Source organism: Chiloscyllium punctatum, chromosome 6 (genome assembly GCF_047496795.1).
Source record: "Chiloscyllium punctatum isolate Juve2018m chromosome 6, sChiPun1.3, whole genome shotgun sequence".
Classification (NCBI taxonomy): Eukaryota; Metazoa; Chordata; class Chondrichthyes; order Orectolobiformes; family Hemiscylliidae; genus Chiloscyllium; species Chiloscyllium punctatum.
This window is the reverse complement of record NC_092744.1, coordinates 89,863,440-89,878,380: the sequence shown is the minus strand read 5'-3', so window position 1 is coordinate 89,878,380 and position 14,941 is coordinate 89,863,440. Positions and strand designations below refer to the sequence as shown.

At 43.7% G+C, this 14,941-nt stretch overlaps 1 protein-coding gene across 5 annotated transcripts in view; it reads right to left on the bottom strand.

Moving 5' to 3' along the window:
- ryk (receptor like tyrosine kinase) overlaps positions 1-14,941 on the bottom strand; it is a 283,193-nt gene that overhangs the window by 85,979 nt on the left and 182,273 nt on the right. For all 5 annotated transcript variants that reach the window (XM_072573228.1, XM_072573230.1, XM_072573229.1 and 2 more), the window contains one exon: positions 13,406-13,538. In XM_072573228.1, the coding sequence (XP_072429329.1) occupies positions 13,406-13,538 (133 nt within the window). The remainder of the gene's footprint in view (positions 1-13,405; positions 13,539-14,941) is intronic.

Sequence of the window (14,941 nt, the reverse complement as noted above, 5' to 3'; positions counted from 1 at the left end):
CAAGGGCAGCTAGTTTTAAAGTTGCTAACCTTTTGCTTATAAATATTGTCTTGTACTTCTCCTTGGTGATTTCAATGCAGAGATGGGAAGGATGGAAGTTTTGGAAAGGCATGTTGTGCCAGAAAGGCATAGGGAAAACAAACTTGAATGCAGTCTTCTCCTGACAAAATGCTAGGAACATCACCTTGTCATAACAAATGCCTGAGGACCTGAGAATAAATACCGAAGAGCGGGGTCAGTCAGAGAGGCAGTGATAGGATCGGAGCATAGAACAGAAGAGCTTACCTGAAGGTGAGCAGTAGCAGGAGCTAAGAATGTGCAAACTCCACGCAGTGCATGTTCGGTGAATTGGCCAAGTTAAATTGAACAGTATTCAGGGATGTGTAGATTAGGTGCATTAGTCATGGGGGAGCATTGTGTAATAGGGTAGGAGAATGGGTCTGGATGGGATACTTTTCGGAGGGTTGGTATGGACTTGTTGGGTCAAATGGTCTGTTTCTACACTGTAGAGATTCTATGATAATACAGTTGAATGTGTGGCTGGTGTAGGAGGGGTGAGATCCTTAATGAGCAAGATGTGAATGATGAGTTTAGAGATTAGTTTGTTGATGGGGTATGTTGATCTTTGAAGGAGAAGATATCACATAAGGCAGATAAGTCTCCAGAACCTGATGAGTTACTGAAGGAAGCAAGATAGGAGATTGCTGGGATCTTGACAGAAATCTTTGGATCATCTTTAGCTGCTGACAAAGCCATGGAAGACTGCATAACTGCAATATTGTTCCTTTGTTCAAGAAGAGCAATTGGCATAATCAGGAAAATTATAGGCCTGTGAGCCTCACATCAGTGGCAGGGAATTTACTGTACAAGATTCTTAGCAACAGGACGTACTTGCATTTGGAGAAGAATAAACTCATTGGGGATAGCCTGAATGGATTTATGCAGGAAAGGTCTTGCCTCACAAACTTGATTTGAGTTATTTGAGGTAGTGACAAAGATGATTAACGAGGGTAACGAAGATTGTCTACATGGATTTTACTAAAGCATTTGACAGGGTAGGTGGTCCAGAGGATTAAATCACATGGAATCCTTAGTGAATTGGCACGCTGGGCACAAAAGTGGGTGGCATAGTGGCTCAGCAATTAGTACTGCTGCCTTAACAGCGCCAGGGATCCAGGTTCAATTCCAGTCTCCAGTGACTATATATGGAGTTTGCATATTCTCCCAGTGTCGGTGTGGGTTTCTTCCAAGTGCTCTGGTTTCTTCCCACTGTCCAAAGATATGCAGGAAAGGTGGACTGGCCTTGCCAAGTTGCCAACAGCATCCTAGGTGGTGGCTAGGTGGATTAGTAATGGAAAAAGCAAGGTTACAGGGATAGGGTAGGGGATGGGTCTGGGAATGCTCTTCAGAGGGTTGGGTATGGACACGATGGGGCAAATGGCCTGCTTTCACATTGTAGGAATTCAATGAAAATTGGTGTTGCTCAAGGAACAGTGCTCGGACCTTTGTTGTTTATAAATGATCGGAATGAAAATACTGGTTGTCTGATTAGTGAGTCTGCAGATGACATGAAAACTGTTGGAATTCTAGATAGTGAAGAAGGATATCAAAGAATGCAGTAGAATATGGATCAGCTGGAAGGCTGGGTGGAAAATGGCATCTGGAGTTTAATCTAGACAATGTGAGGCGATGTATTCAGGGAAGTCAAATGCAAAAGGAAAGACATGGTAAAGAGCTGGACTCTTAGGAGCATTGCTGAAAATGTGTTGCTGGAAAAGCGCAGCAGGTCAGGTAGCATCCAAGGAACAGGAGAATCGACGTTTCGGGCATTAGCCCTTCTTCAGGAATGAGGAAAGTGTGTTCAGGCTAAGATAAAAGGTAGGGAGGAGGGACTTGGGGGAGGGGCGTTGGGAATGCGATAGGTGGAGGGAGGTCAAGGTGAGGGTGATAGGTCGGAGTGGGGTGGGGGCGGAGAGGTCAGGAAGAAGATTGCAGGTTAGGAAGGCGGTGCTGAGTTCGAGGGATTTGGATCCTCTTAGGAGCATTGATATACCTTCGGGGCCAAATAGATAGCTTCCTGAAAATGGCAATAAATAGGAAGGATGTGAAGGCTTTGGACAGGGTACAGAAGTGTCTTATCAGGATGTTACCTGGATCAAAGTATATTAGCTATGAGGAGAGACTGGGTAAACTTAGATTATTTTTCACTACAGCATTGGAGTCTATGGGGTGACCCGACTGAAGTATATAACATTATGGGATGCATGGATAGGGTGGATAATTAGAATCTCTTTCTTAGGGTGGAAATGTCAATTATTTGGGGGCATAGGTTTAAGGTGGTAGGAGAAAAGTTTAGAGATGCGAAAGGCAAGGGTTTTTTTTTAACAGAGGTGCCTGGAAAGCACTGCCAGAAAGCTGTTAGAAGCAGATACGACAGCAAAGTTTAAGAGGCATTTAGACATACATATGAAAGGTAGGGAATAGAGGGATATAGACTATGTACATGCAGGTGGGATTAGTTTAGAATAGCATCACAGTTGGTACAGACATGGTGGGCTGAAGGACACAACAGCTCAGGACCAGAGTGGTGCTGGAAAAGCACAGCAGGCTAGGCAGCATCCAAGGAGCAGGAAAATCGATGTTTCGGGCAAAAACCCTTCATCAGAAAGAGAGTCTCCGGAAGGGGGGGGGGGGCTCCTGCGCCCACACCCCCATCCAAGGCCCCAAAGGAGACTTCCACATCCATCAAAGTTTTACCTGCACATCCACGAATGTCATTTATTGTATCCGTTGCTCCCGATGTGGTCTCCTCTACATTGGGGAGATAGGACACCTCCTCACAGAGAGCTTCAGGGAACATCTCTGGGACACTGGGACACCCACATCAATCAACTCCACCGCCCTGTGGCCCAACATTTCAACTCCCCCTCCCACTCTGCCAGGACATGCAAGTCCTGGGCCTCCTCCACCGCCGCTCCCTCACCACCTGACGCCTAGAGGAAGAACACCTCATCTTCCGCCTCGGAACACTTCAACCCCAGGGCATCAATGTGGACTTCACCAGTTTCCTCATTTCCCCTTCCCCCAGTTCTAACCTTCCAGCTCAGGACCGTCCCCATGACCTGTCCTACCTGCCAATCTCCTTTCCCACCTATCCGCTCCCCCCTCCCCTCTGACCTATCACCTCCATCCCCACCCCCATTCACCTATTGTACTCTTTGCTACCTTCTCCCCAGCTCCACCCCCACCCTCCACCCCCAACCCCTCCGCCTTTTTTATCTCTCCACTCTGGAGGCTCCCTGCCTCCATTCCTGATGAAGGGCTTTTGTCTGAAATGTCGATTTTCCTGTTCACTGGATGCTGTCTGACTTGCTGTGCTTTTCCAGCACCACTCTGATGTAAACTCTGGTTTCCAGCATCTGCAGTCCTCACTTTTGCCTAGCTCAGAAACAGACCCTATGCTCGAAACACCACGTTCTAACAGAGGGACAAGCAAAAGACTAAATGGAACAGCCCCGCTCCAAATACTGTTACCTAACAGACCAACACTGTTTGTACTTGCTTGGAGACACTTGGCTGCTTGACCAGGAAATACCAAGAATGGTTCAATGAGAACAATCTGGGATCTCCTAGACTGCAAATGCAAGGCTTTCTTGAACGGGCAACTCGAGTGAGAGGAAACAAGCTTACAACTAAGCGAAGGCTGACGGGTAGCAATGCTGGGTGGAAAAACACAGCAGATTCAGCAACTCACTAAAATCAACAGTGTGTGCTGCATCTTCAGCGTTATCAATGCCATCAAAGGCTCGAATACTCAGGGACCTACTCCACTGGAAGCCAAAAAAGGACAGCTGTTCAGAGGCCAAGAGGCAGTAACGGCAGAATTTGCAGGATATGCTCAACAAAGATGCTGCCTTCCACACAAGTGCTCTTAGCATCTACCCATCTCACCACACCTCCAAACCATCATTAAAGCCATCCGAGATGGAACCTCCACTGAAGCACTAATATGCAGTGGTGAAGCACCATGACACAAATCCACAACGTCATCATTATCCGGAAGGAAGGGAGCATGCCGATCTTAAAGACATCATAATGGAGATCACTTTCAAGAAAGGAGATAGGTCTGTTGAAATTACAGAGGGAAGGCCTGCCTGGGAAAGAATATCTTAAAATTCCTCCTCAATGGCCTCCTCCTACTGGGGGGCTGCGGTCACACTGCAGGAATAGTCAGGTAGATGGATGACCGGCAGGAGAGGCAGGTAGGAGTGCAGGAGTCTTCTATAGCTATTCCTCTCTCTAAAAGGTACTGTAAACTGTTTTGGATATTGTCAAGGAGCTATCCTTTCAGGGGAGGAGAAACAGCAGCAGCCAGGCCTGTGGCACCAGAATTGGCTCTGTTGATGGGCAGGGTATGGCAAAGTCCAAGTGAGCAATAGTGGTAGGAGACCTGCTAGCTAGGGGCACAGACAGGCATTCCTGTGGCCACATTCGAGACTCCAGGATTGTGTGTTGCCTCCCTTGTGCCAGGGTCAACGATGTCTGAGTGGTTGCGTGGAATTCTTAAGGGGGAGGGGGAGCAACCAGAGGTTGTAGTGTATATTGGTACCAACATCAGTAGAAAGAGGGATGAGATCCTGACACTCGATTACATGGAGTTGGTTAAGAGGGTGAAAAGCAGGGCCTCGAGGTCAGTAATCTCTAGGTCATTATCAGTGCCACACGCCAGTGAGGCAAGGAATAGAAAGATATGACAGATGAATGGGTTGCTGGTGCAGGGTTTCAGGTTCTTGAATCATTGGGACATCTTCTGGGTCAGGGTTGACTTGTACAATAGGGAGAGGTTCTACCTGAACTAGTGGGAAGCCAATATCCTCACAGTGGGGTTCATTAGTCCTACTTGGGAGAGTTTAAACTAGAACGGCAATGGGCTGGGAACCAGAGCAGTAGGTCAGTAAGTGAAGGGATTGAGGGTAAGCTAGATATTAGGACCAGAAAAATCAGAAACGAAAGACAGGCAGAAACAGGTAATGAATATGATAGGATTAATGGGCTGAAGTGTATTTATTTCAATGCATGGAGTTCTATAGGTAAGGCAGATGAGCTTAGAACCTTAGATCAATAAATGGGACCATGATGTTGTGGTCACTACAGAGACTTGGTTGAGAGGGGGATAAGGACTGGCTGCTCAACTTTCATGGGTTTTGTTATTTTCGACGAGATAGAGAGGAAGATAAGAGAGGTGTAAAATGTCAGGGAGAATGTCACGTCTGCACTCAGAGGACATACTGGAGGGCTCATCTACTGAAGCAATATGAGTACGGCTCAAAAATAAGATGGGTGAAATCACTTTGAGAGGATTATACAACATCCACTGAGACAGTGAGGAACAAATATCTTGACAAATTATGGAATGATACAATAACAGTGTTGCCATAGTGGATGACTTCAACATCCCCAATATTGACTGGGATCCCTTATAGCAAGAGGTTTAGACAAAGCAGAATTTATTAAGCGCATCCAAGAGGGCTTCTTGAAGCAATATATGGATAGTCCAACTACAGGAGGGGGCCATATTGGACCTTGCCTTGGCCAGATGACTGACCTTTCATTTGAAGAGCATTTTGGAAACAGTGATCATAACTTCTCATGTCTGTTATAACGTGCATTGATAGGTTGGACTATTCCTTTATCAAGGATGGGGATATTTATGGTGCCAGTTCTTCAATTAAGTTAACTCCACCATCATTCAGAATTGAATGTGGCAGGACTACAGAGCTTAGATCTGATCTGTTGGCTATGGGATTGCATAGCTCTGTCTAACATTTGCTGCTTATGGTATTTAGGATGAAAGTAGTTATTTTGGTAGTGGATGAATTAATCACCCAAACAGATGTAAAGAGATTACAGACACAGACTTCGGAGTGACCAGGGATGGGAACCCAACATCTAGGATGTATTCAGTATTTTATGAAGGATGAACAAAAATGAAAAGGCCACAAAAATGCATTACTGATTAGATTATTTGCAGTGTGGAAACAGTCACAGGTTTCCACAACAACATGTACACACCAACCCACCTCCCTCTGACTAATGCACCTACCACTACGGGCAATTTAACATGGCCAATTCACCTAGCCTGCACATCTTCGTGACTGTGGGAGGAAACCCACGCAAACACAAGGAGAATGAGCAAACTCCACACAGACAGTCACCCGAGGTTAGAATCAAACCTGGGACCCTGGTTCTGTGAGGCAGCAGAGCTAAACACTGCACCACTGTGCACACTGGTTAAAGAAGATATAAACATAATATTGAGGAAATGGATTAGCTCAGACAATGTAGAAGAATCTGTGGGGGTTGAACTGAAAAATACCAACAAGCAAAAATCATTCTGGCGGAGGGGGCCTATAGACCACTGAATTGTGATATTTGAAATGGTGTTAGATAAGATAGAGGTCAATGTGGTAAAAGAACATCTGTAATTATGGATGACTTTAATCTGCACATAGGTTGAACGAATCAAATTAATTGCAGTGCTGTACAACAGAAATTTCTGGAGTGTATACAGAATGATTTTCTGGACCAATACATTGAGGAATCAACTAGAGACCAGGCAATCTTAGACGGAGTATTATGCAATGAGAAAGAAATAACTGGTAAGATAGTTGTGAGAGATGCCTTGGAGATGAGCAACCAGAATATAATAGAATGCATCGTCAAGATGGAGAGTGAAGTAGTTGATTCTAAATCTTAAGGGAAATTATGATGGTATGAGGTGTGAGTTGACTATGAAGGATTAGGAAATGGTACTGAAAGGAATGACAATGGACAGGAAATAGCAAACATTCAAAGAGCGAATAGGTGAACTCAAAAATTGGTTATTCCTGTCTGGTGCAAGAGTGCAAAGAGAACAGTGGCCGAACCATGGCTTACCAGGTAAGTTAGAGATAGTATCAGATGCAAAGAAGCAGCATGCAAATTGGCAGGAAATAAACAATAGACTTGAGGACTGAAAACAGCAAGGGAGGACCAAGGGATTGATTTCGATGGGAAAACACAGTATGAGAATTGGCTTGCGGGGAACACAAGAATTGACTGTAGAATGTTCTGTAGATATGTAAAACGAAAAAGATTGGTGCAAACTAATGTGAGTCCCTAACAGTCATAAATGAGAAGTTTTTAGTGGGGAAGAACGAACTCAATGAACTTAATTCATAATTTGTTTCCACCTTCACAAAGGAGGATATGAATAGTGTAGCAGAAATGATGGGGAACACAGGATTTAGTGAGAGGGAGGAGCTGAAGCAAATCTGCTTCAGTAGAGATATGGGGATGGGGAAACCGCTGGGACTGAAGGCTGATAAATCACGAGGGCATGATAATCTATGTTACAAAGTACTTGAGGAAATCGTCCTAGAAATAATGGATGCATTGGTGATCATTTTCCAAGATTCTTTATTCTCTGGAAGAGTTCCTATAGATTGGAGGGTAGCTAATGAAACCCCACCATTTAAAAAAGGAGGTAGAGAGAAAGCAGAGAACTATAGCACAGTGAGTCTAATGTCAGGAATGGGGAAAATGCTAGGGTGCATGATCAAGGATTTTATATCAAAGCACTTAGCAAACAATGGTAGCATGGATTTATAAAAGGGAAAATTACGCTTGACAAATTTATTGGAATTCTTGAAGGATATAACTAGTAGGGTTGATCAAGCTGTCTACAAAGTCTCACACTTGAGATATAGTGGTGTACCGTAGGAATCTGTAATAGGATCCCAGCTATTCACAATGTATATTAAGATTTAGATGAGGAAACTAAATGTAATACCTCAAAATTTGCAAATGATGCAAAGTTGAGCTGTGAGGAGGATATACAGATTAGATTAGACTCCCAACAGCGTGGAAACAGGGCCTTCGGCCCAACCAGTCCACATTGATCCTCCGAAAAGTAACCCACCCAGACCCATTTCCCTCTGACTAATGCACCTAACACAATGGGCAATTTAGCATGGCCAATTCACCTGACCTGCACATCTTTGGACTGTGGGAGGAAACCGGAGCACCCAGAGGAAACCCACGCAGGCACGGGGAGAATGTGCAAATTCCACACAGACAGTCACCCGAGGCTGGAATTGAACCTGAGACCCTGGTGTTGTGAGGAAGCAGTGCTAACCACTGAGCCACCGTGCCGCAATATGATTTGGACAGGCTAAGTGAGTGGGCAAATCCATTACAGATATAATACAATACGGATAAATGTGAGGTTATCAACTTTGGCAGTAAAAATAGGAAGGCATATTATATTTGAATGACTGTAAATGAAGAGAGGGGAATGCTCAATGAGACCTAGGTGTCCTCATGCATAGGTTTCTGATCCTAAGTGTGCAGATGCAGTACACAGTAAAGAAGGCAAACTGTATGTTGGCCTTCATAGTAAGAGGATTTAAGTTCAGGGACAAAGATGTCTTGCTACAGTTATACAGGGCAATGGTGAGGCCACACCTGGAATATTGCCTGTAGTTTTATTCTCCTTCACCTAAGGAAGGATGTTTTTGTTGTGCAAAGAGTGCAGTGAAGGTTTATCTAATTGGGATGGCAGGATGGATGTTCTCAATGGTAGGGAGTCCAGAACCAGGAGCTATAGTTTAAGGATAAGTGGTAAAGGTTTTAGGACAAAAATGGGGAGAAATTTCTTCACCCAGAATGTGGTGAGCCTGTACAAAATGGGTGAGGCAAAACAAGACATGTTTTCATGAAAGAGATAGGTGTAGCATTTATGGTTAAAGGAATATAGAAGGAGGATGAGGTTAGGGTGTTCAGCCCGAATATCAGCCATGACCATAATAAACACAGAGAAGGCTTGGGTAATTAAATGCTTAAAAATGTGTTGCTGGAAAAGTGCAGCAGGTCAGGCAGCATCCAAGGTGAAGGAGAATTGACGTTTCGGGCATAAGCCCTTCTTCAGGAATGAGGAGGGTGTGCCAAGCAGGCTAAGATAAAAGGTTGGGAGGAGGGACTTGGGGGAGGGGCGTTGGGAATGCAATAGGTGGAAGGAGGTTAAGGTGAGGGTAATAGGCTGGACAGGGAGTAGGGGCAGAGAGGTCGGGAAGAAGATTGCAGGTCAAGTAGGCGGTGCTGAGTCTGAGGGCTGAGACTGAGAAAAGGTGGGTGGAGGGGAAATGAGAAAGCTGGAGAAATCTGCATTCATCCCGTGCCTGGAGGGTTCCTAGGCGGAAGATGAGTCGTTCTTCCTCCAGGCGTCATGTTGCCATGGTCTGGCGATGGAGGAGGCCAAGGGCGGTTGGGTTGGTTGGTGCGGGTACCCTGTGGCTGAACACTTTAACTCCCCCTCCCACTCCGCCAAGGACATGCAGGTCCTTGGCCTCCTCCATCGCCAGACCATGGCAACACGACGCCTGGAGGAAGAGCGACTCATCTTCCGCCTAGGAACCCTCCAGCCACAAGGGATGAATGCAGATTTCTCCAGCTTCCTCATTTCCCCTCCCCCCACCTTTTCTCAGTCCCAGCTCTCAGACTCAGCACCGCCTTCTTGACCTGCAATCTTCTTCCCGACCTCTCCGCCCCCACCCCCTCTCTGGCCTATCACCCTCACCTTAACCTCCTTCCACCTTAGGCATTCGCAACGTCCCTCCCCCAAGTCCCTCCTCCCTACCTTTTATCTTAGCCTGCTTGGCACACCCTCCTCATTCCTGACGAAGGGCTTATGCCCGAAACGTCAATTCTCCTTCTCCTTGGATGCTGCCTGACCTGCTGCGCTTTTCCAGCAACACATTTTTAAGTTCTGATCTCCAGCATCTGCAGTCCTCACTTTCTCCTTGGGCAATTAAATAGCCTACTCCTGCTACCATCTACTATTGTTTCAATGGTAACAACTGATTTTCTACTATATTCCCTGTTAACATTTTTACCAAGTGCACTTCAGCCAACTCTGAATTGTTGCCAAACCTTGCTTTACATTTAGGATTCACTCTCAAACTGAAAGTGAAAATCTATCATTGACAGAAATTCTATTAAGATCATCTTTGCCTTGAAACTCCTTTACTATGTGGGTCTTTGATTAACCTAGTCGCATTGCACATTATTAGATCCAAAATGTCTGATCCTGGTAGACTGCAGAATGCTCTAAGAAACTGTCCAAAGTACATCCGACAAACTCATCCTTCAAGTTGTCTTTGCTAAATTGATTTTTCCAACTGATGTGAAGATTAAAGCCAGCTCGTTTAGCTGGACAGCTGGTTTGAGATGCAGAGTGATGCACCAGCTGAGGTCATCATGAAGGACTCTCCTTCTCAATCGCTCCCTTCACCTGAAATGTGTCGACCCTCAGATTAAACCAACCCATGTTGTCCATCTCTAATAAGAGAGCAGGCCTATGGTCTGGTAGGACTATGGCAACTTACCAATTTTTTACTTATGGTTACTCTGGCTCTGGTAAACTCTAGGGTTTATTGTTACCTTTATTACAACCTTGCACTAATGCCTTGCCTTTCTCTTTGCCCTCTAAATCCCCTTATGTGAATCCTCCCCACTATTTAGCTTAAAGCCCTCTCTAAACATGAACTGTCAATACTCAATAGATTCAAATGCTAAAGTCTTTGTTGTGCATTCCCTAGAATTCCCTTACATCAGATTTTATGGTCACAATGTGGAGTTTCTTTTGGCAGCAAACTTCTATAATTTGGAAACCAAGGAATTTTGATAAAATTTCTCTTTCAAATGGAAAGCAGGCAAACAGAGGCAGCAGCTTAATTTTTTCTGTTGAATAATTCTGTACCTCTAATCAAACTACATCTGTGCATTTGTAACCTTTCTTTGTCCAAGGAAGGCTTTGATACAGCTGAGCACACCATCTCTCTCCAACACACCTCCTCTGTTGTTTAGCTCAAAAAGGTTACTCTTGCTTGTTTTACTTGATGACATTTTTCCAAATTATTTAGTACTGGCACAATTTCACATTTTGTGTTGAAGCACTGGCTCTTGAATGAGCCTGGTACATTATCGAGCACCATGTTGTGACAATTATGTAAACAATTATGCGATACTTGCAACTTCTGAACACACTTTTTTTAAAGTTGAAGAGATACAACAGACCAGATTTATTTTGCACTGTTAAAAGTAGAAAAACGCAGGGCACTTCACCAAAGCACGATCCTAGAGTCAGCACAGGAAAAGCCCTTTCAGTCCTTTGAGTCTGCGCTGGTCAAATACAAACATTTAACTATTCTAATCCCATTTTCCAGCAGTTGGCCCAAGTCCACACCAACCCTCCGAAGAGTAACCCACCCAGACCCATTCTCTTACCCTATTATTCTACATTTACCCCTAGGTAATGCACCTACCCTACACATCCCTGAACACTATGGGCAACTTAGCATGACCAATTCACCCAACTGCACATCTTTGGATTATGGGAGGTAGGCCATGCAGAGTTGGGGAGAATATGCAAACTCCACACAGACAACAGCCCGAGGCTGGAATTGAATCCGGGTCCCTGGCATTGTGAGGCAGTAGTGTTAATCACTGAGCCACCATGCCTCCAAGTATGCTTTGGTATCGCAAACATACAGTTAAATGCAAACATCAGACAAGCATTACTCATTTAAGATGAAGAACAAATGTTTTCACTAATGAGGCGGATCCCAGTCGGTTCATTAAAGCAATTAACAGGAGGAAGAAAGCATTTAAGGGTATGATAGAAAATGGAACACGATTAAGGATAAATTCAATAACAAAATGGTCAGGTAGACTTGAAGAGTTTCATGGAACTAGTGGAGACATGGCAACTGACAGGAAGAATAAGGAGAAACAACAGTTATGGTTACGTATTCTTGAGGCATTATGGCACAGGAACTCTTCAGCCCACTGACCCCATGATGACCCTCTTTAGAACAATGCAATTCCGTGACCACCTCCTATGCTGATCTGCCAGCAAAGCTGTGATTGTTCTCCTCAGAGCATAAAAGGCTTAGAGGAAATTTGATGGAGGTGTTTAAAATTATTAATGGTTTATGTGGAATAAATAAAGAGAAACTGCTTTCAATGGCAGAATTATCAGTAACCCAGAGGATACAAATTTAACTGATCAGCGTAAAAAACAAGGTTAAATCACAATGTTTTGCAAGGATAGAGTGGTGGAAAAGAATTCGCTAGCAAAGGGAATTAAATAAATATTACGGGACAAAAGATTACAGCAAGAGACTGGGAATATGCAAATTACCTTCAAAAGAGCTGGTGCAGATTCCATGCTCAGTGTACAGTTATATGATTCTATCAAGTGTCATCCTTGCATAAGAGGAAAAGGACATCAGAATGGCAAAGAAAATTTTGAATTGAAAGGGCAACATAACAAATGAAAGATATAAAATAGTGCAGTTTTAAATTGGAAAAACAGAACTCTAGCGTTAACAGTCACACGTCTTTGAAAATGGTTGCAAATAAAATCATCCTGAGCTTTGTAAACAGAGTACAAAAGCAAAAATATTTAATAATTCTTTATTAACACCACTGGGTGATCCTCAGCTGAGTACTGTGTTCAATTTAGGCAAGCACAATTTAGAAAATATGTTAAGGCCTTGGGAGGGCCTGTAATTGAGTCAGGAAAGAGGCTTCGCAGGTGGACAGATTGGAGAGGTCAACATTGTATTCCTTTGGCAGAGAAGCTTCAGGACATTTTAACAGATGTGTTCATATTCATAAGAAGTCTGATGGAGCAAACAGACAGGAACTATTCCTAGTGCCAGAAGTGATGGGAACCAGATAACACAGAGTTAAGACACTTGGCAAAAGCACCAACGAAAAGATGAGTAAAATTAGACTGCGAATTGTGGTCATCTGGAATATATCACTGACAGCAGCTTCAATATAAACTGTCCAAAAAAAATTAGAGTCATAGAATCTTACAGCATAGGAATTGGCTCTTCAGCCCACCACATCTATGCCAACAACAAACACCAACTACACTAATCCCATTTATCTGTATTTGGTCCATAGCCTACTATGTCTTGGCATTTTAAGTACTCATCCAGATGCTTCTTAAATGTTACAAGGAGATGTGCCTCTTCCACCCTCTTGAGCAGCATATTCCATTTTTTTTTCCATCTGCTCCAAGGAAAACAAACCCAGCCAATCCAGTCTCTCTTCATAACTGATAATCTGATAAATTCCAGAAAAGGAAAAGAATTGCAGAGCTCTGAGGAAAGATCAGGGGAGTGGAACCAATTGAAAAGCTCTTTCAATGGGAAGGCCCAAGTTCAACAGATTGTTCTATGAACACAAAGTATTTATACTCAGGAGATAATAGATCCTAGCTGCTTCATTGGATCCAACATTTAACTGTAATAGCTGTGCAGTGCACAGATTACCTCTATTGCTCAGCAGTTACCTGAGGATTGTTGGCCTCAGCAAGCTTGCACTGTCGAAGGAAGAGTTTCAGGTTCCCCCAGTTGAGATAGGGCAGCAGTACAATAGGCCTCTCCCCATCTTCTATGCAAACATGATTGATAGGTAGCAGGTTTCTGGTCAGAGAAAATAGCAAAACATTAATTGCTAAAAAAAAACAACATTTTTCTAAACCTATTTCCCAAACTAGCACACTAAAGGCATTAAACTCATGCAACACATGAGAACGGTTACATATAATATCAGATATGCTGCTCCATGATTGGTGACAAATAGCTCCAAATCACACAAAAAGCTCAAATTTTAAATTCAAATTTTGAAGAAACAAAGTGAGAATAATAGTAAAGAAATGAAGTCAAACACTGGTCTTAGTATTTGTGACATATTGCATAATTCCTCTCACTGAATCTGAACCAGATTTCTCAGGCTATTCTAAGTACAATACTGCAAGGTTTGTGAAGGTTTGTAGCTCAGGTTGAGGTTTAGGGTGTAGGTTTGCTCGTTGAGCTGTAGGTTTGATATCCAGACGTTTCATTACCTGACTAGGTAACATCATCAGTGGCGACCTCCAAGTGAAGCGAAACTGTTGTCACCTGCTTTCTATTTATATGTTTGTCCTGGATGGGGTTCCTGGGGTTTGTGGTGATGTCATTTCCTGTTCACTTTCTGAGGGCTTGATAGATGGTATCTAGATCTATGTGTTTGTTTATGGCGTGGTGGTTGGAGTGCCAGGCCTCTAGGAATTCTCTGGCATGTCTTTGCTTAGCCTGTCCCAGGATAGATGTGTTGTCCAGGTCGAATTGGTGTTTTTTTTCATCCGTGTGTAGGGCTACAAAGGAGAGAGGGTCGTGTCTTTTTGTGGCTAGCTGGGTTCGTGTATCCTCGTGGCTAACTTTCTTCCTGTTTGTCCTACGTAGTGTTTGTGGCAGTCACTGCATGGAATTTTGTAGATGACATTGGTTTTGTCAATGGGTTGTACTGGGTCTTTCAAGTTTGTTAGATTTTGTTTGAGAGTGTTGGTGGGTTTGTGTGCTACTAGGATTCCGAGGGGTCTTAGTAGTCTGGCTGTCATTTCTGAAACTTCTTTGATGTATGGTAAGATGGTTAGGGCTTCTGGCTGTGTCTGGTCTGCTTGTCGTGGTTTGTTCTTGAGGAATCTGTGGACTGTATTTTTTGAGTAGCCGTTCTTCTTGAATACGTTTTATAGGTGGTTCTCCTCCTCTGTTTTCCGAAGTTCATCTGTGCTGCAGTGTGTGGTGGCTTGTTGGAATAGAGTTCTGATACTGCTTCGTTTGTGTGTTGGGATGGTTGCTGGTGTAGTTAAGTATTTGGTCAGTGTTTGGCGGTAGAACGAGCCATAAACACCAAACAATGACAAACACAGATAAAGAAAAATTGGGACCTGAAGAAAAAAACTTCACAAACTCACAAAGACAAAACCGATAACATAGGGACATGGATAAAGAACTTATCAAACCGAACCCTATCAGACACAGAAAAAGCGGTACTAGTAAAAGGA